At 38.5% G+C, this 26,882-nt stretch overlaps 1 protein-coding gene across 4 annotated transcripts in view; it reads left to right on the top strand.

Annotated features, from left to right (window-relative positions):
• Window positions 1-26,620, top strand: part of LOC120630092 (lysine-specific demethylase 3A) — a 229,075-nt gene extending 202,455 nt beyond the window's left edge. For 3 of the 4 annotated variants that reach the window (XM_039899236.1, XM_039899239.1, XM_039899238.1), the window contains 10 exons: window positions 5,614-6,091; window positions 7,286-7,306; window positions 15,472-15,670; window positions 15,819-17,957; window positions 18,664-18,811; window positions 21,400-21,530; window positions 22,220-22,308; window positions 22,952-23,165; window positions 24,179-24,706; window positions 24,985-26,620. In XM_039899236.1, coding sequence (XP_039755170.1) covers window positions 5,614-6,091; window positions 7,286-7,306; window positions 15,472-15,670; window positions 15,819-17,957; window positions 18,664-18,811; window positions 21,400-21,530; window positions 22,220-22,308; window positions 22,952-23,165; window positions 24,179-24,706; window positions 24,985-26,019 — 4,982 coding nt within the window. In that variant the 3' untranslated portion in view covers window positions 26,020-26,620. The remainder of the gene's footprint in view (window positions 1-5,613; window positions 6,092-7,285; window positions 7,307-15,471; window positions 15,671-15,818; window positions 17,958-18,663; window positions 18,812-21,399; window positions 21,531-22,219; window positions 22,309-22,951; window positions 23,166-24,178; window positions 24,707-24,984) is intronic. The other variant, XM_039899237.1, reaches the window with a different exon arrangement.
• Window positions 26,621-26,882: the final 262 nt, after the last annotated feature.

Genomic DNA, 26,882 nt, shown 5'->3' with positions numbered 1-26,882 from the left:
CTCTCTGGAGGATCCTATAATAGCCTGGATATTTTTGTGATTGTGACATTAAACATTCGTGATCGTTCGCTGATGATAAAAAATAATATTGTGAGAGATAATATTAAGTGATTGATTGATAGTGCCGCTGTAAACATTTATCATTACGGAAGATATTTAAGTGTTTTTTACCCACTTTCCACCAGTGAGTATTCTATTTGCATACCTATTTACCACACCGACTTAAATTAATTTAACAATGCAGTACCAATAAGTGAATGTCAGGCCAAATTTAAGGACATAACGAGTAAGAACAGAATAACGTTTTTACTCATATTAAAACAAGTAGGTTCTTTACGTAGAAGTAGCTGTCTGCCTGCAACTTTTTATTTGTGCCTAAGTTATGCTTTTGCGATCTCAATTTTGATCGACAGAAAGTGTAAGAGTTGAAAAGAAATTACTTATATTTATATTTTTGCTCATTAGGCATCTTGATAGGTATCAAAACGTTGAAACCATTTTCTTTTTGACTAGGCAAGAAAAACAAGAGATAATTTGATGTTCTGAATTTTAACTCTGTTATTAAATAATATAGTTTCAATATAATAATAATTCTCAAAGGTTTATTAAAAAAGTTTAAGGCTCGCATTTAGCTCACGTCGCGCGTGGTGAATATTCGTGTATCGACCTATGGCAGTGTTATCGCAGTGTTCTAGAACTCAATGTATTCTGAACGTGCCAAGGATGGCTTCCTAGTATTTCATTCTACTGCTTGGCTATTTTTTCGGGTTAAACGCGACAGCGGTACGTCTTTGTCGGTAAAGTGGTAACTAGCCACGGCCAAAGCCTCAGACTTGACCAGACTAGAGAAAATTAACAACTAAAAAAATTCCATATTGCCTGGAACTTCGTCTGCACCGAGGAGCTTTTATAAACTCGTGGTTTTGATCTTATTTTTAATCATCAATAGTTTATCTCTTGTCTCCTAGGTATCAGCTAAGTGATAGGTACCCTAATATCGTTATCTTATTTCCGCCGCGAAGAAGTCTTTGATCCTATAGATAAAATCTTAGTTCCTAGAACTTTAACCTAACTCTTGCCTTACCTATATAATACTAAAAAGGTAGGTCGTGAAAATTATTACCACAAGGAATAGGCATTGTATGGGCCTCAATACCAATAAAACCATTAATCATGGTAACTCTGCCATTTAATATCTGTATTACAAAAACTGTTTCATTAACAACACTGTAATCTAAAATTATGTAAACTTTATAAACCTGTATGCAATTTGTGATTGCATTGCACAATTACGCGGTGCGGTTGTAACTACTCGCATCGAGCGTAGTTAGTCGTGATGCAACTATGAAACCATAATATGTACAATACCTTCAAGTTAGTGCATTACCAATAACGATATCCGATCCGTTGGCCGATCACGATCACTTTTTTATGGAGTTGAATAACACGCCTACGAGGAAAATTATACTATACGGAAGTAAGCAAACGGAATTATCAATTTTGATCGAAGTAAATTTACTCTTAAAATGTTAAGCGGAACTTCATCAAGTTTCAGAAACGTCTAGCAGTTTATTTTAGTCTTGAGTTTAGTTAGAAATTTTGATTCTTCAGAACTTGTTCTTAAGATTTCAGTTAGGTTGGTTTAGTAAAAATAAATAATCATCAATAATATTTTATAGCATCGTGAGTGGCAGAATTAATGGGTAAACGCTATGTTAATTAATGATACATATGATACATCAACTAGGTATTATAGGTACAGTTTTGTCTCTAAGCTCAGCGGCAGTATCGCGTTAGCGCTATGTTAAATAATAATTATTTGCTGAAGATCAAATTAATTAATAACAATTAGGTAATAAGTAATTCCCGCTAGGTAGGTGTTTAAACAATAATATCGTATTGTTTATGACTTGCGGTTTTGCGGTAATCTCCAACGTTCTTTATTCATACAGCAATTTAAAATGAGAGTCAAGTAGGTATTACGTAATCAAGTAATGTCAAGATAATTGCTTTTTGGTTACAGAGAAAGCTTTGTCGCTAATAAATAAACCTACTATTTAGTAGCGGTTATTGTCCGACTGGAAGTGTTCATTACACGCTAGGCGAGTCTGTACGCTCTAATGATTTTAACGATCTCTACTTCAGTCAACAAAGAGTGCTCCAATATCATACCGCAATCATTAATGCCAATACGACGTCACTTGTAAATCTACTAATTATGTATTTTTTTAGTTTCCATACTGCTGTTTAACAATTTCGTGACTAAGCACATTTGAATTGATGAAGTTAGTTCGGCTAATATGAACTAGGTTGGTATGTTATTTATTTACAAAGGTTAGGTTTCATTGGTCGTTCCAGGTCATGCACAAGATCAATTAGTACTGTCTATATTATTCGATAGGTACCTATTGTTCATATTTATCTTTACATGAAAATAGGTTGATAGTTTTGACCTTTTTGCCTAACGTTTCCTTTGAAATAAAACTTAAGTTAGGTATAGTACCTACCTAACTAAAGTTTTACCTACTCTAACATGTCATCGCGTCCTCGTTTTATTGGCCACTTTACCACTGACGCGGCAATTTATTCTCGGAAGGCGTGATTGTGGTCATGGAAAATGTTCCCAAGATGAGTTAATTTATTTAAATTTCAACTCGATCCAACCAGTTAGCGAGCGGGTGACGTAAGTTAATGTTTAAGTAATCATTTTCAGTCTTATTCCAAATAAGTTCACGCAACCTAAATAACGACTTGGCGTGTTTTATTAACATTGCCATTTTAGTGGTGGTTGTTCGTGTATTGGTGCAATAGTTGCGTCTACAAACCGTCCGTATTCATGAATAATTCAATATGGATCGGAATTCACGTCGTCCGCTGCCTTCTCGGAACGCCTGTCTGTATCAACTTTTTGCCTCTCCTTTCTACCTATCTAATGAAATGTTCTCTCACCGGCTCCGCCTCACCGTTTGTCTTGTCAATCAGCTGCTGTCACGCAGTGCACGTTGCCGCACTTCCCCCTACGAGTTATTTGTTACCCTATTGTCCCCGACCGCTGATCAGTGTCGCATTGTCTCCGCGCTATTGTTTACAGTCACTCAATAGTTTGTTTTCTCAGATATTCTCTCATTGTAACCACTCATCTGCTTACTTAAGAATTGTCTAATTTTCAATTGTCTACCAAGTTATTATCGGATGGAAATGTATTAAAATCTCTGGCAACAAAAAGGTTTCATAAGAATTTACCTTTTTTTTTCTTCATTATTAACTCTAATGATGATGACCTACTTTATCGGATTTATAAAATTTGTAATGTTTACGATAATATATTATGTCGTGGAAAATTATTGAGAATCATATTTTGTTATTTATGTCCGTCCACTTAAATAGAAGGAAAACAATGTCATCGTCATGCAAGTTACGATGACGCGGTTTCGCGTCGACCGGTTTTCTGATAAGCAATCATAGAAGCTATTAAAGATGACCGACTTCCCGACGAAACATTACGATTGTATCATAAACAATTGTTATCATTATACAGACGAGCTGAGATGAAATCTATTATTACACGCACGCCTGAATACATAAACCGTTCGAAGTACACGAATGGACGTTTTCTTCTGTATTTATGTTTGTTATGAATAATTAATTATTTATGCGATTATGTAAATGCTCCTCGCCGTTAACAGCTTCTCATTAAAATTCCATTGTGGCTCGCATGACACGCAGGCTTGTTCTTTTGTGTAGATTTCTTGTCGAATTTTATATTGCAAACGGACATTTTAATTTATTCAGCTATGATATAATCCAAAACTAACGTTTCTTTTTATTGTCCTTTTTTATTTCATGAATAGCTATATTAATAGGAATAACTGATTTGTAATGCAAATTCAAGTCGTTTTACATGCAAATGTAACCCCGAACATCCTCTTACTTAGTGCACGTATTATCTTTGCTTTAAATAAGTATGGTCAGTTTCTCATAGTTAAATTTGCATTGAATATGGATAGAGCGTAATTTATTTTTTATAGATAATTATATTACTATTACGTCGTTTGATTCTTATAAAACTAACGTGGAAGTAGCAATGTTATCTTAATCATGATAGCCTCGTATTCTGCTGTATAGATGTTTGTTACTCAGGAATTAGCTTATTTTTATACTTACTTTCTTATTCACTGCGTGGTGCAGGTTTAAAAATCGTATTTCATTTTCTAAAACAGCAAAGAAGTTAGCATACCATGCTCATCAGCGTTAAATTCAGTTTTGCACAAATCTCGCGTTTATAATAATAGTGAAGTGTTCAGTAAACGGATGTCACTAAATATTTGAGCCACAGTGCCCTCGATCGGCAACGCCGGCAAACATCGCGCCATGTTGCTTGCTTATTTGGCGGGTGGCCAGTCACTCACGTGTCCATCGGTACTCGGTCCCACACACACAATTTTAGCGTCTGTGCCAACAAAGAGCATTCTAAAATGTCTCCCGAATCTTCCTGTTCCGGTATTCATAGCCCGAACGTGATATCAATTAGGTATTAATTTATTTCCACAGCGAAGTGAAAGTGGCAAAACATTAATAATTCCATACATCAAAAAATGTAATACCTTGTCACGTTACGTTCCTTTAATCCATCTTTTATAGTTACATATTAAATCGGCTTATGTAAACCACATACTACGAACGCTTTAAATGTTATTAGTTTAATATTCTTAACGTATTAATAACTTAGTAGTAATAACTTAACGTTTTGTTTTAGATTACTTATTTGAGATATCAAGGTTTGTCAAATAAACTGTAACTTGGACATGATACTGTTTTAAACGAAGGTGGAAAGGCCCCAGATATGTTTAGTGTGCGCTCATAAATTTAATTTGATATGTTAAAAGTGGCTGTGTCATAGCGACACATTTTTGCGAGTGTGTAGGCGTCGTGTGAATGAGCTGATATTGGCTACCCTCCAAACATGTTTGGATCGGCATACTGAATTACTGACGTAAACCATTTGTCAGACGATCTGCTGATACTTGTATCAACATTTATTAGTCCTTCATTTAGTTTTACTCTCTATATAAATTCAAACCATACTTCCTTGGTTCTGTAAGTTTCATTTAAATATGTGTTTGAGCTACTTTCGCATGGGAAATTAAGCACCTACCTATGTATTTTCTCCGTTACGTTATTATCTCCTCTATATTTTCGGAAAAGTGCTTCTTTTCGAAGGCAAAAATACACAAAAGAACTTTCTCCGCTCCGTTTACCAGCCAGCTTATTCAGTATTTCAGTGACACGAAATGAATAAGGATATTCTGAAAATTCCCATCAAATTATAGGGTAATAATTCTTAACCTTAATTCTCAACATGACGCAATTCCTATCCTCAGCCAGCCCATATAAAGTCATATGGGCTGGCTGAGGATACAATATTTGAAATGATGGTTTGATAGTAATTCGTTTCTAACGTTATTTTGTATCGGTACACCGAAATAATGGATCGCAATTCCAGCGCCCTTAAACCCCAAAGTCCGTCGGTTCTCAGAGCTATTCTTGGAGATGGTAGATAATAAACTGTATCTTAAGATGTAAATAATTAAGAGTACGTTTCCTTTGTTGCAGGTGTCGCAGAAAGTGTAAGTGCGAGTGGTGATGTGGTGGCAGTTAGTGAGGAAAACAAGTGCGTAAAGGAGGAAACGAAGGCTGAGGTGTGCTCAAAGAGTGTTGTTGAAGTGCACAGTGCTGTGAGTGCGGGCGCGGATGGTGTTGGCAGCGCCGTGGCCTCCGAGGAGGACGACTGTGTGATAGTGTGCGCGCGCGATGCGGACGATCGGTCCGACTCGGGCGTGAGCGGCGTGCGTTCGGGCGGGTCAGCCAGCTCGGTGGAGGAGTGGCGCGGGATGGCGCACGGCTACGGCGGCGGCCCGCCCCCGCCGTTGCTGCATCTGCCGCCGCCGCCGCCGCCAACGCTCTACCCCAGCGAGCTCCTGTGGAAGCAGCGCTACCAGCCGCCCATTCACCCGCAGCTGCATCACGCCATTGGCGACGAGTACATCGCGGCTGCCACCTTCGACAGAGAGAGACATGAAAGACTGCTACGGTTAGTTGCTTCAACTTTATACTTACTAACGTCCCCCAGTGGCACATACAGGGTACTAAGCGGGCAGATGATATAAGACGGCCGACTGGCGCAGTGGGCAGCGACCCTGCTTTCTGAGTCCAAGGCCGTGGGTTCGATTCCCACAACTGGAAAATGTTTGTGTGATGAGCATAAGTGTTTTTCAGTGTCTGGGTGTTTATATGTATTTTCTAAGTATTTATGTATATATAATTCATTAAAATATTCATCAGTCATCTTTAGTACCCATAACACAAGCTACGCTTACTTTGGGGCTAGGTGGCGATGTGTGTATTGTCGTAGTATATTTATTAATAAAAAAAAAAAAAAGGGAGAAAATCTCCAGTTATAAGAACTTCATGACTCCTACAATGTTTAGTTTTTTATAACTCGCATATTTTTCCATTTTATGTCATCTGCCCGCTATGTTCATTACCTGTATGCACGGCACTCGTGTCACCGCCCCTCGTCTTCTCGTGGATGTCGTACGAAGCGATTAAAGGAATATAACGGAGAACGGGCATTAACGTCCTCTGTGCTACTACTACCATCTACTGTGATCAGCCCGTATGCCTACGTCTGCCCTGAAGGGCTTCGTTGATGCGCCAGTTATAGGCGATGGTTTTCCACCCTATCTAATCAGATGGACCATTGGCAATTATTTAAAAAAAAACTAGCAGAGAACAGTTCGGAGTACAGAGCGATCGTCATAAAACAACAAAACGTGGTGATCCTATAGACAATTTGCGTCATATTTTATTCAACGAAAAATAAACAGAATAGGCACGTTGCTGCTACGTTTAAAATGAAAGGAAACTAGCTTTATTAAAATGTTTTCTTATATTATTCTTCATACGTGCAGTATTCAAACAAACGCAAAACGATTTATTGTAACGCATTTTGGAATAACCCAAAGAAATCTATATATAGAGATGATTAATGATAATAAGTGATAAATTTAAAGCTCTAGAGAATATACTTAAATAGAATTCATATTTAAGTATATTCTTAACAACAATTCTTTTAAAATGCGTATTTATAAAACGTTACAGCATTATCCACATACTTCATTTTTATTACAATATTATACCCATTGTGTTTGAATTGTTCTCGTCAATAAGTCGCAATGTATTTTCCTTGTTTCATACTGCCAACATCGCAACATTGAAAACGTAGTGACTTTCAAGAGCTCTCGAGGTTGGTAACACAATTAATATTTAACTATTTGTTTATTTAATAACGTTAATATTTCAATAATTGTGATGTGTTAATCAAACTTAATTTTTCTTTCTTTAATTTTACTTGCTCGTATATTTGCCCTTGTACAGAACTTTCCTGTTGATTTTTTTTTGTTATTTATGTGATAGGCACCAAAGATGTATTGCTATTAACAACAATAATTTTTTTATGAAAAAATATTTAAAAGATATTTAAGCTCGTGCAATTTTAACATTTCTGACCATTTGCACGGTCATGCAGTAGATAAAATTGCTAGTAAATTAAATAACTTGTAATTTACCTAATTATTTAAATGACATCAAAATTCTATTTCTCTTCTAGACTATAATTAATTCGACGGTAATTAAACTTTCTCACAATCACAATCGTAATGAGTCGAGACATCTTAAACGATTATAAATGAAGGGCGTCTGTCAAAACTTAGTTACTTAACTTTGATTAAGGCAGGCGGTAGTTTGAGAACATTAGGTAGTTAGTTGCAGATACTAAGTTTTCGTGTTAACATAACTCGGCAGTTTTGTTTGCATTCATCTGTCAACCTACTGTGTATAAAGCAGTATTGTAAATCGAAAGCTAATGCTGCTGATATATTCCCATAGTATAGATTATATACGTAAAATTTCCAATTACAAAATGTCACTTAAATCCACTTCATCGGAACCTATATCGTGTATTGGGTAATTTGGCAAAATAATAGTACATATATACCGATCTGGAAACCACCGGTTTTCCGATATACCTGAGATCCGGTGATACGTTATAAGACCGAATATATTAACAGACTTTTAAGATTACATTTCGTATTGGTTCCTGATAACTTGATAGGAAGGGTCACTTCCGTGGGCAACAGTCATGGTCACTGATCAATTCAAATAAATTGTAAATTTACATACAATAGATAAAATATCCGAGCTTCGTTTCGCAATATCCTTTATACTGCTAATGTTTTAAATTAGCTACTGATGTATGTGTGAATATGAATGATTTTTTAATTAAACCTGCTAATAAAGACTTTCCTGTCGTCTTTGGTTATCCATTACATTACATCCATCGATTTAATTAATATTCATTTAATGCACTGGATACATCACCACACATATTACAACTATGGAACAAACACTTGTTAAATATCTCGGATAGTTTCTCAGTTATGGAATTTACCTAAACGGTATAAGCTTAGTACCCCTATTTCTATGGCTTACGAGTGCAAATGTGTGTAAAATCATACTGGACGAGTGACTAAGGCAATAACCAATGTTGTTTAATATTGTAAACAAATCAAAATATTACAAGTGCATTTTTACATGGAGGCTCCAATATGACGGAGCTTCAAATGTTAATATATAGTTGTTTGACGTTTGCAATTTGCTTACCACAAGGATAACAATAAATTCTCAGTAAATCTGTGGTTAAAGTTAACGCGGCAAAACCTGTAATTTATTAAATGATTTGTTAATAAATTAACATTAATAAACACAGTTTCTAGGATTTATTATTAAATGGAATGTTACTAGGCTATTAGGATTATCCTATAGTTATATTAGTATTTCATTCACATTCGGTTCTAATTTTATGTTGAATATTCAGGAATTATCTAAAACTAACTACCTTTAAATATAAGTCCCGAATTTAAATGGTATCGCACTTGCAACTGCAATTTGTGAGGTGTTTTTTGGAACGGTGGCCTTTATGATTGGCCAAAATAAATTTATTTTGCTAGTGCATTGTCTCTTTTTACATTCGAGGAAAGGAGAACGTAAAAAGGCTAGGTGACCGACGACGATAGTATGTGACGACGTAACTTGGCATAACGCTCATTGCTTTAGTTCTTGCTAATGGTTCCCTTATGTTCTCCTAGTCAAGCTTTAGGTTTAAAGTTGGCGAGTCCTTTTCTTTTAAAAGTTCTATTGTATTTTGAACAATTGGCAATGTTGTTGTGTATTGTATTCCTGGTATTGTAAAAGACTAAGGTTTTATTCAGGTTGAAGTGTACTCTGTAAAATTTTCTTGCAAAAAAAAAGCAATTTCCTTTTTAGCGTCTACCAAGCGTTTATCTTTTGTAGTGTTGAAGAATTTGATCATCGGCGCAGGTTGTAAGCTTGAAAATAAATTAAATTTAAAAGGGCGGTTACGTAACTTCTTATTTTAAAAACTGCGCATTTTTTAAATTTCGTGAGTTCTTCGTTTTTTCTTAGGCAATATTTTGGTATAATTTTTATTCGGTCGTCGAAAATCTCGCTTTTGACACTAAATTTATTAACTGCAATAACTAACAGAGCATGGAAGTAATATTTTAGTTAAAAAGGGAAATAAATACAAAGTTGTGGTTTTTAAAAGTCTGGTTTACTAATATAATTTTTGTTTTAACCTATATTCGCGTGATACAGTTGTAAATTATATACTAAGCAGGTGAGAACGATTAATTAAATGTGAATACTAATTGTTAGGTTTAGATCAATCATCATAATATGTTAATTGCAGAAACCAGATGAATTCGAAATTAATTTAGTTACGGAAAGCTTTTACCAGTGTGTGTTTCTATCAAGCTTTGAGTTTTATCTTATTTAGGTACATAATTAATTTCTCAGGGCAGAAGCTTGTTTTTTCGCATAGGGGAAACTGCTAAAGAGGTATTCTGGCATATCGTATCTGGTTCGATGTTTGTAAGCGGGCTTGGATAGCAATTATTATCAGGAGTTATATGTGTAGAACAGAATTATTACCGTTTTTAGCGGTTCCACTAAGAGTGTACGTAAAACGTAGCGCCAGGATGATGTTTAGTATGTGGCCTTTCAAACCCCGAGGAAAGTTCTGAAGTTCGTGCTAATCAAACTGAAGCAGAGTTGAGTGAAAATTGGGACTTGCAAAATCTAGGAGCTTAACCAATCCAATTGAATGATTTGCGTTGGTTGAAAACCGGATAAAAAACTAAAATAGTGGTGCTGTGACTAGCAAGAAAACTATACCTACAGTTACCTATTTAAAGAATGTATATTCAATGTAGTATAACAAATGATTCTGGTTCGTTGATGTAATCGCAATTTGAAGGTTATACTTATTTAACTTGTGAGAGTGATTCATCGACTAATTACACCTAGGTACCACAGTTTGCTTCCGTTTCTACGCGCCTATCAATTGACGATAATCTATATCTTTAGCGGAATTCATCTATCAGTTGAATTGCAAAGCTGATATAAATAGAACCTTTCATTTTAGAGATAAGAGATTTTTATCCGTCTGAATGTTAAAAATAAGTTAATGGAAGCTCAGCCGTTAGTTAATTTGTTGTTTATGGGAGTTTCGAGTATCAAATTTAAAATTTTGTTAATTTTGTTGAAGGGTCTGGTTTTAATTTTTATTTTTTGTACTATTGCTCAAAAATATGTAGGTATGTATTATTTGTTACCTAATGTAAAATATTTACTAACTTTCGGCGCTTTAACCCTTTGTTAGTTTTGATTGCCACTACTATCTAATATATTATATACGCTTATTTTGGTTCAAGTGGAACGTCTGAAATACCTGCGCATACCTGTTTGATATCCTAGTGAGATATCTTGTAACGTGAGACTGATAACGATCTCTGCGGTTAAACCTAAGCGCAATATGAGCGGCTTATGAGATCAAAGTGCCGTTTTTATTATATAAATAAAAAAGATTAAACGAAATACAACAATATAATTTAAACAGCCTTGAAATTAAGACGAAGGTAAATTTTAAAGGAAAAAACGAAGCAGAAAATCGTTTAACTCGTTATTTACGATTAAATATAGACGTGAATTAATTCCGAGGTTGATTACGTCAATACTGGAAAGTTGTTTGTGGTTCAAGGTCAACGACACCGACGTGCTTTTGTCAATGTCAGCTGATAGGATGTTGTATGAATAGATAAGTTGTATGTAACAAAATTATTGTTAACATTGATTGCGGGGCATATTAATTGGGAATTTTGGCTTTTTTATTTTTGTGATAAGTGTATGCTATAAAATTCATATTCTATGTATTTCACTGCATAGTAACGCAAATACAAGCTAGGATCTACTATCAATCTCCAAACAAGCGATTCATTGTTGACGCCCCCAAGGTTCTTGGTTCTAAGGCGGCCATTTATGTCTGCAATCTGCAGTCCCATATCGACTCATATTCCTGAGTCTCCAACGGTCAGATAGAGATTTAGTAAACACTATTAACTACTCCTAAGCCTCAAATGTATTATTTGAGTATTACCTTTTACATATTATAAACTCTAGCGTAAAGCCCGCGAAAGATTATTATGATTTTATACGATAAATTGTTATGTTGAAACGTTGATGTTTTGTTGGAATGGTTCAGGAGGTAGACTCAGTTCAGTTGAAATAGATCTATCCTCGGATCCCTATATTAAAAACAAAATTGGAAAACAAAAGTTAATATCAAAGACATTTGCGTTTCTGATGATTCAGGCGCTTAGTTTCAAAAAGTACACAGTTTATTTTTTGCCTCAATATCGGTAATTCTTGATGATACATTAGTTCAAGCCCACGTTTAACAATTCAGATTTATGGACATTACTAACATGGCTAATCCTCAAACACACCAAGGTCTCAAGGGTCATGAACGTGACCTCTTTGACTTTGCTCACTATCCATAGTGTTGGAATAATTACATTCGTAAAAGAATAATTATTGGATATTATGATACGTTAATAATAGAGAACTGTTAAATAGTTTTTGCGATTTAGAAGTGGAATTTAGTGCTGTCCTTTTCACAATGTTTGACGTAGAAATTAATTATGTACATCAGAACTAGCACCATTTCTCTATCTTTAGGCTGACCCTATAACCTTTGGTCTCGGGCTCTTGGTATTTCTGTCCTCTCGAATTTACTAGGCCTATACGTAATTGCTAATCCATTTTAATTATGATGTTTGGTTCTACAGACAGACTAGTCAGTTGAACTACGAAAGAAATTGAGTTATCAAAGTTACGTTCGTAGTTTACTCATTTATAATATTAACTTACACTGCCAATAGGAAGCTTATCTTTCAGACGTCATAGTTATCGTAACTGGTTGTTGTGCCAAACAAATTCCCAGTAGTAGTTAAGAAATGTGTAGTTTTCTTACGACTCGTTCCAAATATTTTTTTATTGTTTTTTCTTGCCAAATAATAATACAAGCTATGGCTTTCTGCATCTCTATGGAACGAATAACACTGCTGTGTAATGTGTTCGTTACTACGTGAAATAATCTATTTACCTTTTTTAAAACTACATAATGTCAACAGGATATTTTTTTACTTCATTGTTATTTGTATCAAATTCAAATTCAAAATTTCTTTATTTTTAAGTGAGATAATTACATTTAAAGTTGTATTCCTCATACAAAATGTACTATGTTACACACGTTATTTACTATAATAGTTTAGAAACGAAAGAAATTGAATTTTATATTACTACACGTACAACAAATAATAAATAATTTGTTATTATAACCGAACTCAGGAAAGTACCTACACTATTTACTGAGCATGTAATAATATTAATTTGCACGTTTCTATGATTCTACGCAAACTAGCCAGGCCAGGAAATGAATCATCGAATATCGTTAGTAAAAGAATATATTTATGTATCTTGAGTCATAATACCGGCTTTACCCCGTGGTAATTTTTGTTGTATCATGATTAAACCATTTATTTACTTACTATAAAAGGTGTAGGTGGCTTATTTATAAAAAGTAGAAGACTGTTCTGTCGGTCTAGCGGCTTAATTCTATCGCTGTAGCAGTAATATATCTAAATGACTTATTATTTATGAGTTTATTTTACATAGCCTGGACACCAAAATGGGGATTATAACTAAAAAAACATGCACAGTATTAAAATAATACTGCTGCGATAATAGTTGGTAAAGGGGCCGCTATCTAAAACTAAATCGCTGCAATAAAAAAATATTTAGAACGCTAAATAGCTTGGCGGTATAATATTACCATTACCATCTATGTCATCTATGTAGTATGTCTATTTTCATTTAAACTGAAGGGCCTAGGCACAGCTAGAGCCTCCACCCCAGGCAAGACCAGAGAGTATCCAGAAATAATTGATCCGGGACTTCCCATTTTTAATTAAAAACCACAACGCTTACCATTGCGCCAGGAAGGTTCTTAAAGAAAAAAGCTTGTTATTACTTTACAGCCAATTTTATCGATGTTTAATAAACAGTTATTAGTTAAGATATTCATCGTAATCGTAGTTGTATATTATACCGCAGGATTTTCACTATGCTAATTCATGATCATATCATTTAATTAATTTAATTATCGTTAATTACAGAACAGGTTTCTGAAAAGACGATTCTTTAACATAAAACTAGTGAATTTAATCATTAAAGTGTTTTTTAATCGCCGGTTTTTGCCAGCAATATGCGGTAATAATGTTATTGCAACATTGCTGTTATCGAATTAGGCTTTATAAAATGTGGGTTACCATGTCACGTATCCTACCAAAAATACTCCTCCTAGACCATAGAGAGAGGGGCTTTAGAGCGTAAACTATACGCTGTTTAAAGGTTTTTTATTAATTTGTATAACAACCCGGACAGACGTCTTAACGTGCTCTCCGAGTCACGAGGTTGATCGTCGCCAACGTCCTTTCTCCGGTGTGCTACTGAAAGTTTTTTACAGAGAAACTATACGGAACAATTTTAATTCTGACCGGGCATTGAAGCCGTCGTGAGCCGAAGTCGCTCCTAAACGCTAACCATGTTCAAAGGCATTCAATATGTTAAATATTGATTCGCTTTATTTGTATTCGTGACCCAGAAGTCTGACGTCTTGCTTAACAGCTCGCAGACAACATGTAGGTTAAAATCTTTGTGTGAAGTCAAGCAGAGAAATGCTTATTTAAGAAAATAGAATCATAATGGTTTGCTATTTTCTCTTGGACCACTTTTAAGACAAAGAAATTATCTGTTCTATGTGAAAGTGATTCGAAGTCTCTACCTAAGAAAAGCAAAGAACATGCATCGGTTTATATAGTGATTATTAGTTCAACGTTAAAAAAAATGCTAGGTCATAAAATGCTTTACATATCTAATTACTAGTCCTAATTTTCTTAGTACCGGGCGCATTTGATACCCTCGTAGCGTAATATGTATTAAGTTAATGAATGTAGTTAACACCTTTATGTCACAATAGACACGACCGCGACTAACTTGGGTTTACTTAGTACTTGTAGTTATTACGCGCCGCAACGTTTAATTTCTGTTTTTTCTTTTCGTGTTAATTGTATTATACTTTTTTTTTTTGGTTGGCACTTGACACCGGAATCAAATATTTTAATGAACATCGTATCGATTTTCATATACCCATTTGATGACATCTTTCATGGAGGTGAAAAACTCATTTTAGACAATAGGGCCACAGAATATGTTCACACAATAAACTTGACAATAACTTGTAACTAGATTGTCATCAATTGTAGATAGGTTATAAAAACTTCGATTAAGAAATAAATCAAATACAAAATTTACTATAGCACTACGTTATAAAGCAGTTTAAGTCCAATAATAATAGTAGCCGAAGAGAAGAATTCACAAAACACGTAAATTATTCATATATTTGTGTTTTTACTTTCAAAAATGGTTATTTTTTTATTTTTGCTTAGTGTGTTGGTTGATTATGTTATTTTTAATGGTTTACTTTAATATTTACATTTTTTTTACTATTTTATATTTTACTAACATAAAATATAAATTTTCGCTTTAAAGCTAGCCCAAAAGGGGGTTGTCTGGATATTGCAAATACTTATTATATTAAAAATTAATATTCTTAATATTTTTGCTTAAATTGAAAAGTACCGGATATTTTTATAGCATACAGATTGTGAAAAGTAAAAATATGTAGGCAACATACAATGTTTTTTTATTGGCCTTCTGCGTGACCTTGACCTACTTTAGCGCATTCCAATGTCTTGATGCATTGACATCTTAATCCAAATGAATCTTACTGTAGGTGATTGTGTTAAGATCAATCTACTGAGATGTTACAACCCCTATAGTCTGCATTGCCAGTGCAAGATGATTTAACCAGTTATTTATAAGTTTACTAAATGTATATCATTGTCTTACATACTGTTATTTTTTTTACAGGGAAAGAAGGGAACAGGAGCAACGGGAGATGCTGGAAAAGCAGCAGAAGGAAAAAGAAAGAGAACGGATGGAAAGAGAAAGGGAGCGGGAACGAGAAAAGCAAGATAGGGAAGAAAAAGAAAGGAGAGAACAAGAAAATGCTGCCTCAAAACTAGTATCGAGGCATTTCGAAGAATCTTTTAGGCTAGCTAATCAGAAGGTTATTATTAATGGTGTTCTTTAATTTAAATTAAAACTTTGAATAATTATTTACTGTCACTGTACTTATTGATTTAGTATTTTTAATAATATGTAGTAATTGGTAAAATATTATTAAATATCTAGATAATCTGTTTTATTTTTTGTAGCGGGAACGGAGTATATCGTGGTCACTTCTGAATAGTCTCGCACCAAATCGGGGTGCGGCGGCGCCGGAGCACGATCGGTTGCGGACGCCCGATCGGACGTACTACGCGTCCGACCGTCTGCCGCAGCCTGACTACGCCACGCACGTGGCCCTGGCGCCGCACCCGCAGCACGCGCCACGCCACTCGCTCGTCAAGAATGATAAAGCGCCCCAGCTCCCCGTCCTCCCCAAGGGTGAACCGAACTTTGCACCCTACAATTATCCACCTTACCGATACGAAAAACTCAAAGAGCAGCACCTTCCCGCTCCACCTCCCTTAGTGACCGAAAAATCTGTGATAGTTAAACACGACGCCAAACAAATACATTTGGAACAGAAGCATCAATATCCCAGCAAGCCTAGAAGCGAGCCGTCCCAGCACTACCTTCCCTCGCGGCCATACCGGACCGGCCTGTCGCCGCACGCGCCTCCCCACCCGCACCCGGCGCTGCAGACACCGACGCACGCAGCACTGCCGGCGCAGGACAAGAGCCGGCGGGTGTACCAAACCCCGCCGCAGAGGTCGCCTGCGGCCTACTACCAGACACCGCCGGTCAAACCGAAGGTGTCGAGTCCGGCGCCCCCACACATCTACGGCAAGCCAAGCAGCAACTCGCCTGGCCCAACCCTGCATTACACGATGGCGGTCGAGCCGCCGGCGTCGATGCAACTCACTAAGGCGGATAGACCGCCCGTGCCCTACCCGCCGCCGTCCGCGTACTCCCCTGCGACGAGAACGCGGCCGCCGCCTGTGGCGCACTCACGGACCCCCGAGCCCCGGCCGCCGCCCAGAGCCCATGGCGATCTCGCGAACGCGTCATCACCTTGCCAGACTCAACCCCTCGATCTCGGCGTCGCACGAGAGGACCCCGAACGGCTATCGCCTAGAAGACGATGTGCCTTCGAACTCGACTCAACTGACGCCAAGCGACGGCGACTCGACAGTCCTGCGCCGGAACCGTTGATCGCTACGGCCGCTAGCGTCGGTTCTAGGCTCTCAGCACTAGGCTCCGAGCCTGCCCCTCAAGCTCCTGGTCCACCCTGTGACGTGCGCGTCCCTTCGGCGGATGGCAGCATAGAAACGCCCGAAAAGGCTGCTGGTGCTTCCCCCGCCCCTTATATAACCCCCTCGGCGAGTCCCGCGCCCCCAACGCCCGTTCCTCCTGTTGCCTCGACGCCGCCCATATCGTGCACACCTCCGACCACGTCGTCGCCGCCTGCGCCACCCGTCACGCCGCCTGCGTTGATGGTTGCCGATTCCGAAACTCCGGCGAAGATCTCCTCACCTAGCCCACGCGATGGTTCGGCGCCAACGGTTCGACATTTAGGCAAAAAGGCGTGGCTCCAGAGGCATGAAACTGCGCCGATCGGCGAGGGAGACTGTTCGGGAGGCGGCGGAACCTGCATCACCCTGCCGATGACGATCACGCGAGTGTCGGAGCCGGACGATTCCAGTTCCAACATTGTAGTGCCCGTCGCGGCGAAATCCATCCAGCGCGGAGCGCGGAAAACGTCCAAACCGAGAAAACCAAAGGAAGTCAACGGTCGCGTCGACGACGCAGAGGAGGACAGTTCGAGTTCGGAGCGGGAGACAACGTCGCCGCCTAAGCGGAAACCGCCGAAGGCTAAACGGAAAAAAGGGACTGTAAAAAAAGTAGGTGATGAGCCAAAAAAGAAGAAAGCATCCGAAAGTGGTAGTGAAAGTGATAAAGAAAGTGACGATAAAGACTCTGACTCTGGTGGCAGTGGTAGTGGTAGTGGTAGCACGTCAAGCAAGCGCGGTGGCGGGCGAGCGCGCGGGCGCCGCGCTCGTGGCGGTGGTCGCGGTGGCGGCGGCCGGCGGCGCGAGGATCCGCCCCGCCGGGCTCCGTCGGCAGCAAGCGCCAAGCCCACAGCCGAGTCGTTCCTACAGAACGGGCCGTGCTTCGAGGTGGCTCCGCGCTTGGCCAAGTGCCGCGAGTGCCGCTGGTCGCCTGCGCAGCGCGACAAGGACATGCCGAATATATTTTGCCGATTTTACGCTTTCCGAAGACTGAAGTATGCCAAGAATAGGCAATTAGCTATAGCCGGATTTTCGGATCCTTACAAGGACGCTGAAGAGGTGAATATCTTGTAAATTAAAGAAATTATCTTTTCGAAAATTATTGGGTTATACAATATAGAACCAAAATGTATAAAATGTGTATGTGTTCAGCTGTTGGTATTTACAATTGATATTAGAATAATAATTCCAACACTTGAGTGCACAACATATAATTTATATAATTAATTCTATACAAAAAGTTCTCCGTATTTCAGTACAAATTACATAATCGAAAACAAAATACGTTGTTGAAACGGTAGTCGCGCAATGAGAGCTGATGTGAAAAACTGATAAATGTTATTCTCACGGTTGTGCAACAATTGAATGTTCCATTTATTACAGTTGATTAACCATTTTCTTCCCAGTGAAAGCCCTATATCTTATTATATATGGAGCACCATTTTGTCATTGCAAGAACTTCTGGCCTTTTCCTTGGCTATGACAATTATTACTTTTCGCAGTATTGATTGCACTATTCATTAAGAAGTTCCGTCAGTCATCTTTCGCTAAAACCAGCTTTGTCCTTAAACATATATTAACTATTCATTAAGAAGTTCCGTCAGTCATCTTTCGCTAAAACCAGCTTTGTCCTTAAACATATATTATCACGGCCAGGTATTATATTCAATATCGGTATAGGTTCAATTTTGTATCAGGATTTCCTAATACCCAAAGCAAGATCATATAAAAACTTTATTTTAAATGGAACTTATTTCTGTAACAGGATGATAAGAAATTATGGCTGTCATCGTCGGCAGGCGCGGCCGAGTTAGACATAGAAATGAGCTGTTTCCTATTGCGCGAGATCGGAGACCAGTTCTGTGAATTATTACAACAAGAGAAAGAAGCGGAGTCCCACCATCTGAACGAAGGTAGTTTGATTTTTTCAAAGCAATTTTCCTGTAGTTTTTATAAAAAAAATTAGGTTAAGTAATGTAGAGATAGAAATTAAATAATGTATTATTATTTGTTAATAGCGGTCCTTCGCGACTGTATTGCAACCTTTAAAGATAGACCGTTAACCGACGGACGGAAAATTGCGGGCTTTTTTGTAACTTTTTAAGGGGAACAATTTTTTGACACATGATTGTATCGAAACTAACTGTTCACGCAGCGCACGGATCTGAAGCTCTCAAAAGGAAAAAACACCATTCTTCGTTGTTGCTATGCTCCTATTGGTCTTAGCTAGATGATATATAGCCTTCTCGATAAATGGACTATCCAAAACAAAAAAAATATTTCAAATCTGATCATCGCATTCAAGTAAACTAAAAAACTCTTCAGCTTAATATATTTGTATAAGATAACAAGAAAACAAAGCTAAGGCTCGTCATGGGAACAAAGGCAGTCTGTTTTATGATCAGGAAACTTCCTGTAGTGTTAATAAATCGAGTGTATGTAGAGATGGAAATTAAATAATGAATTATTACAAGAGATAAAAGCGAAGAAGTCCTATCATTGAAATTAAAGTAGCTTGTTTTTATGAAAGCAATTTTCCTGTAGATTATCACCAGAAATTGAAATAATATGGAGAGGGAAAAATCAAACAATGTTTTATTAAACAAAGCAAAGTAGCTACGTCGCACTATTATCACAACAACTGTAGTCTAAATGTTTATAGTAATTTTCCTAGTTTGTAGTAGTAGTGACTAAAGTGTACACAATAGTCTCTTGTCATGCAAATTATTGTAATCTCTTTTTTTTATTTCTACATAATTCATTATTGAATATCTACGAAATTACAACAAAGATTGAAAGACACTGACACTTATTATTTGTATAAAACAATTTTTCTTTACTTACTTTAATGGTGCCAAAAACTATTTTGTTCACACAAATCTCGTCGTCTCGTCTAGAGATTTATGTAAAACAGATTTGTTTATAAAAATCATGTTCATCATGTTTGACCTTAGAAATTTTGTATGACCCGAATTACATAACTGTAGAATGAACACAACAAGTTCCAATCTACTAATTACTTTAAAACGTTAGATAGTTAATTACCCTACAATTATTATTGTTGAATCTTTACAAGCCACTAAATATTTTCATTGCTTGTCGTACTTTTTGTATTACAATATCTACCTAATACTATTTTAATACCGATTTTATTGACTCGGGGGTTTGTGCCTTTGAGTATTAAGGTGCATTCAAAGGTCTATCCGTTTGTAAATCAATCGCCCTTATTAAAGTACATTCAATTGTAATTGCGAGGTATTCACTCTTTTATTTATAGAATACTAACTCTTGTCTGCGTTCTTCGGCCGTGTTTATTACGTTGTTTCCCGTGTGAAAAAAAAGTTCTGTAAACGGCTTTGGTTGTCTTAATAAATTATTTTCATGAAAATTTGATATACAGAATCTGAAGTCTAAAACCAATAAATAAAATCTAACTGTGAAAACATCTTCATCCTAATGAAGAACCTTTAAATGGTTCTATTGATAAAACTAAAGTAAATTAAATTGTTCATAAACAGAAGGTAAAAAAGTACTTAGCTATTTTGTCTTTTATTTTAATTAATGTGTACATAAATAAATGAACTAAACGGCACTGCGTGTGCATGAGAGGAATCAAAGTTTACACACAAATCTTTCCCCACTGCGATATCGTTCGAAAGATAAAGAGTTCCGTCGAGGATGTCGAGTGTCTCTTGAGGCAGGTAGCTTACGTAAATGTACCGCTACTGTGTACCGCTACTATTTACACGGTGCTGTGTAAGCACGTCTGAACACTCGTTGCCAGATGAACAAATAATGCACTAACAAAAGCTAAGTACATAGTCGTATATTCAACAGAAAAATACTTATTATCATTGCTATAGCAACGATTCCAATAAAAATACAACTAAGCTTTTTTATTTCCTGAATTTATAAAAATCTTGCGTGAACCATTAGTTTTAGGGATTAAAACTTTTCTATCTCTGTCTCCAGTATGCAAGCCATTTCGGCTGTGTCAATTTTTTTTCATGATAGGTTTACCTGTGAATCCAAACAATGGTCAAAAGCATTATATTTAATCCCCTGCGAACGTTGTATAGATAGTTTTCGAGGATAAAAAGTAACCTATGTCTGTCTCTAGGATGCAAGTTATGTATATGTCAAATTTTATCGATGAAATCGATGGTTGAGCCGAAAAAAACAAGCACACTTTCGCATTTATAATATTAGTACCAAAACTTTTACATAACCACTGAGTTCGTTCCTTCGTTCCTAACTTCTTAGTTATAACAACTTTTATAAAATTGTTAAAACTAAGAAGTGTTCTACTATGTAGTTTTTTAAATTAGTTTAATGAGATAAATAAAAGAATTTTCTACTGTATGTTATTATATCATCAAAATTAGGCTTTTTTTCTGGTTATTATTTTTAGCCTTGGTCAATCAGTTTCAGTTTCCTTCTACCAACTAACTACCAGTATAATCAGTACAAAAGTTATATTTTCATGTTCTCTTGCCAACAGACAAAACCGTAGCGTGGAAACGAGTAGTGCAAGGCGTACGGGAAATGTGCGACGTGTGCGAAACGACGCTGTTCAACTTCCACTGGACGTGTGGAAAGTGCGGTTTTGTCGTGTGCCTCGATTGTTATAAGGTTTGTATCTCTTTTACATTATGTCCCACATCTGTATTATATAAACATTTTATTGCACATGACAGGCAGTTATAAGAGAAAATAATAGACTAGAATAAAACAATAATATTTGAGAGTGTTCAACAAACACACTGTGCATTATAAAGTTGGAAGATTTCTCTCGACTTGCCTCTTATTTTGACTTCGTGACAATGTGATCACCTCCAGAGAATGAACTTTCGTTCAACAAAAGCATTAAAAAAAATCTGATATAGTTATTCTTAAAAGACATTCCTTATTGACTTGTGTAGTTGTTGCCCGAGCAAGCGAGCGATGTGGCTCTGCTTCAAGTCTGGTAAAATTTTCTATCAGTTTGTAGATACTCTACAAATAGTAATCTACAACCGATAATGATGGTATACGATTGGTGTTACGACTTAGATTTTTGACCTTTCCTCATTAAATGGCAAAAAGGGGGCTGCTGGATATCTTCGCCATATGAGATTACGATGATTATTTTGTAGTAACTGAGTTGATCTTTTAAAGATAACTTAGAGACGACTGTTCAAGATCTTCGGCGTAACATGACTGAATAGCTGGCGGTGTATTAATTGTTACAAAAAAGTTTGTGCTTCCTAGCCTTACTGTACGCAGATCCTACTAGTGTTATTCAAGTTAATTATTAATTAGAATAATTTTATTTGTTTTAGTCAAGGACGTCCGGTGAATCTGGCAACACTCCCAGCGAAACGAGTAATTCCACCAGCGCCACTCCCAACGGCGAAAGAGATTCCTTTGGGTGAGTTTTGTTATATTTCAAAGTTAAATTGTTATAGTATATGTCAGATGATATGATACAAAGTATATGGTTTATTTGAGAAACGTAAAGCACGGTCAGCGTCATACTAAGCAAATTCAAATTCAAATTTCATTTATTTCAAGTAGGTCTACTTTATAAGCACTTTTGAAACGTCAAGTATGTATATTTGTATTGACTCTACCACCGGTTCGGAAAGCAGATTCTACCGTGAAGAGCCGGCAAGAAATGTGGATGTTGCTAGTTGCTCTTTTCCAACATCCACATTTACAATCATTTTTCCATCTTGCGGTAGATTAGAGCGAGGCTGGCTGCTTCGAATCTACCTTGTCAAGGAATTCATCAAATGTATAGTGAGCTTTAAGTAAAATAAGCTTTAATAATGTTCATAACGGAATTAATCAAAAAAAACTATTTGTGAATTTACTTAAGAAATAAACTTTAAATGTCGCTTCTTTGTAGTTACAGAGCAACACATTTAAGTTGTTTCAGTTGACGGAATTACAAGAATTAAACTATAAACTTATTATATCTCTATTGTGTATCGTAGAAATCCGCAAACTATTGCCTGCTTCTATCCAATAATAAACTTGACTAAAATCTATATTAATCTGTTCTTCCACAGTTGGTTAACGTGTACCACGGGCGGCGCACACCCCGCGCGGCGGTTGTTGCTCACGCAGATAGCGGCGGGAGGTGCGCTAGCGGCGGCGGCGGCGCGTGCGCATCGCGTGCGAGCCGCCTTTGCGCTTCCGCCCTGCGCTTGCGGGCAGTCTTGTGAACCGGCCGCTCCAGTCCGCGCTGCCGCTAGACTACTATTGCAGAGAGCGCTGCAAAAGGTAATTTAACCATTAAATCTACTAACCTTTTTTTTTTTTTTTAATTCCTCATTCTAAGATGATAGCAGGTTCACCTTTTAGGGATTACAGTAGGTATATTAAACCAATATCCGTAATCGGTTACTGCGCATCGTAGCGTAAACCGTGCCGGAATGCTAAATCGCTTAGCAGCATTTCTTTATCGGTACTAGCTTCTCACTAGAAAAACCCTACCTAGCAGTAGGAAAGCTTTTCGTGATAGAGCTCGTACGAGGGAGTATTACCGCAATGCTTATTTCTGCCGCCATACAGCATGGTTGCAATGCTGTGTTCCGGTCTGAATGGTTGCCCGTGTAATACCAGCAACATGAAGCTTAATACGCCTTAGGTTTATGGATGCCCTGCGAAGTGTTGCTTTGTTGCTGGGCCATCCATGGCTACCCGCATTAGTGAATCTGGATGCAATTAATTTTAAATTAGAGTACTGAAATTTCTATCATTATCGTAATAAACTCATTACCAGCCCACGAGTCTCCGTACAATATGGGTTTAGGCCGTTGTTAGGCCTTAATAATATTATATAAGTACTCTCAGAAGTAAGTACAGATTTCTTTACGTTTTCTATCATTAACGGTGAAGTGATATATTATTGCTTAAAATGGACACATAACTTCGTAAAGTGGCAGTGGCCCGCGAAAAAAAGGCTCCAAGTTGCTGGAGTGATGACCTAGTACTGGAAGAGCCGTGACAGGCCCCGCACTAAGCGAGCAAGTAACATCAGGCGAGTTGAAGGTGCTGATTATGCTGACAATATAATTAATTCCGTTGCGTATAAGTTCACATATGAATAAAAGTACTTCATACAAGTATAATAGCACCTTAAAAAGTTTATTAAGCGTAACACACGGTCAGCGTCAAACTTTAGTGTCCACTAGAGATAAAAACTTGAAATGACAGACAAGAGATAGACCATTGAATATTTTAATATTTGTTCTGTTTACGGCATAAAATTAATTAAATATTTTTGTTCGCAGAATATCAAAAAGGAAGAAGTCAAAGAAGAATCCGCACCAACAAACGGTTCTTCTCCAGTGAAATCGGAGAATGGCAAGACTGGTTCCTCGATAGTGAGCTGGCTTTCCGACATGCCGATGAAGACGGAAACGAAAGAGGAGAAATCCGATTCCAGTTCGTCAGACTCCGAGGAAGGCGGCAACTTCTCAACTCTCCGGGAATTGTTAATACGACCAGCGCCTGAAGGTGGTGACACCCAGCCAAAGAAAAAACAGAAGAAAAACAAAAGTGATATTTTAGATGAGGTGATCTCAAGCATCATCGAAGAGAAAAAAGACGATGACGGAGAAGTGAAGCCCTTCGCGCTATCAAACGTGGTGAAGCGATACGAGAGGAGCGGGAGGGGAAGGGAAGAACTGCCTGTTCGGATTATGACGCTGACAGAGTCCAAAATATTATATCCGGACGTGCCGCACTCGTGGCTCTGCGATGGCAAGCTGCTACATTTAACGGACCCCATGAATCCCGGAAATTATAAACCTTTCCAGGTAAATAGTTGCAAACTTTCTGTATGATCAATTTAGTATTTAAATGTTACTTAGCTAAAATCGAATGGAACACAAATATTCCTATTCTAAGAAAACTATGTAGTTCTAACGAAACTCATTACAAGTGCGAGTTCACATGTTTAAATTGCTAATTATGGTTATTATTGTAACAAACACAACAAAAGCGAATGTTAAATTTAAACAAAACCGAACTGTACGAGGCAATGATCATATAGTGCACCAATATATTGCTAACAAATGTTTACGTATTGTTGCAGGATCAATGGAAGCGTGGCCAACCGGTGATCGTGTCTGATGTATCGAGCCTACTGGATAAAGATCTCTGGTCACCGGAGAGTTTCTCGCGCGATTTCGGCGACACGCGGGTCGACATCGTGAACTGCGCGTCCGGCCTGGTGGTGCCCAACCAGCCGGCGCGCAAGTTCTGGGACGGCTTCGAGCTGGCCGCCAAGCGCTTGCGTGACGAGCGCGGCGCGCCCATGGTGCTCAAGCTGAAGGACTGGCCGCCGGGCGAGGACTTCGCCGAGCTGCTGCCCGCGCGCTTCGACGACCTCATGCGCGCACTGCCGCTGGCCGAGTACACGGCGCGCTCCGGCAAGCTCAACCTGGCCGCGCGCCTGCCCGAGTGCTTCGTGCGCCCCGACCTGGGGCCCAAGATGTACACGGCGTACGGCGGCGCGGGCGGCACCACCAACCTGCACCTCGACGTGAGCGACGCCGTCAACGTGATGGTGCACGCCAGCGCGCCCGCCGACGCGCCCGAGCGCGCTCGCGAGGCGGCGCGTGCGGCCGAGGAGGCGGGCGTGGACGTGCTGTCGAGGCGGCGCGCGCGCGTCAAGCCGCCGGCCGCGCTGTGGCACATCTACGCGGCGCGCGACGCCGACAAGATCCGCGACCTGCTCGTGCGCGCGGAGCTGGAGAGCGGGGCGCGGCCGCGCGCGCAGCACGACCCCGTGCACGACCAGACGTGGTACCTGGACGCGGCGCTGCGCGAGCGCCTGTACCGCGAGTATGGCGTGGAGGGCTACGCGATCCTGCAGTGCCCGGGCGACGCCGTGTTCGTGCCGGCGGGCGCGCCGCACCAGGTGCGCAACCTACTGGACTGCGTCAAGGTGGCGGAGGACTTCGTGTCGCCCGAGAACGTGTCGCGCTGCTTCGAGCTGGCGCAGCAGTTCCGGCGGCTGTCGCGCCAGCACGCCAACAAGGAGGACAAGCTGCAGATCAAGAACATCGTGTACCACGCGGTGAAGGACTCGCTGTGCTGCCTCGAGGAGGCGCTGGCCGTGCAGTGAGCTCGGCGGCGCCTCGCATTTGATCTCAATTCGAACGTAACATTATCGCTAAGTTCCGCATTTAGGTGAGAGTGGAGCGCGAGCGAGTGCTTGCGCGCTGTGCGTCGTCTGAGTGGCGTGTGAATGTGCCGGAACTGGGCGCGATTCGGTCCGACGGTCGCGGTCGGAGCATGTGCAATGTATAAATTAGTCTGATTACGGTGATATCGTCGAGATGTGGATGTTTTATGTTCCTTAATCGAAATACAAATAAACTCTTCAGGTTATCCTAACGGCTTAATTGTAGTTATAGTGATATGTATGTAATGTGTAAATTTTTAATTCGTATTCCATCGAGTATATAGTAAGAAGTCTATACTTTTAAGTTATTGTATTGAAGTAAAACGTATTCGCTCGAAGCATTGTACATTAAAACACGGCGTGTAGATAAGTTTATCCTACATTAGATTTCTCAATTTTGTTTGTATGTTACGAAATGAATAGTTAACGAGATGTGACAATTTTCTTTTGTCCTTATTGCTGAACTAGGCGAAACAAGTTTTTTTTGTACTGTGTATATTATGTATGGTTATAAGTTGGAATAAAAAAGATGTTTATATTATGAGTTGTTTCAATTGTTGTGCTGTATTAGTGCTAATATGTAAAGCAATTGTATTTCTAAATAGTATCGACTGCTTAAGATACCAATTTATATCTAAACAAAATGGATACCCTAAGGATTGTATTTACTAAATTAGCACTCAAACAAGCAAAAACAAATACACTTCAATGTGTGCCAATAATATATGTACCAGAATCTTCCAAGAACTACATTGAGTATGCCAGTAAAAGAGAATATTAAAGTTGTTCAGTTGAAAAAACGT

This window comes from Pararge aegeria, chromosome 15 (assembly GCF_905163445.1).
Source record: "Pararge aegeria chromosome 15, ilParAegt1.1, whole genome shotgun sequence".
In the NCBI taxonomy this organism is placed as follows: Eukaryota; Metazoa; Arthropoda; class Insecta; order Lepidoptera; family Nymphalidae; genus Pararge; species Pararge aegeria.
This window is presented reverse-complemented; position numbering and strand designations above follow the sequence as displayed.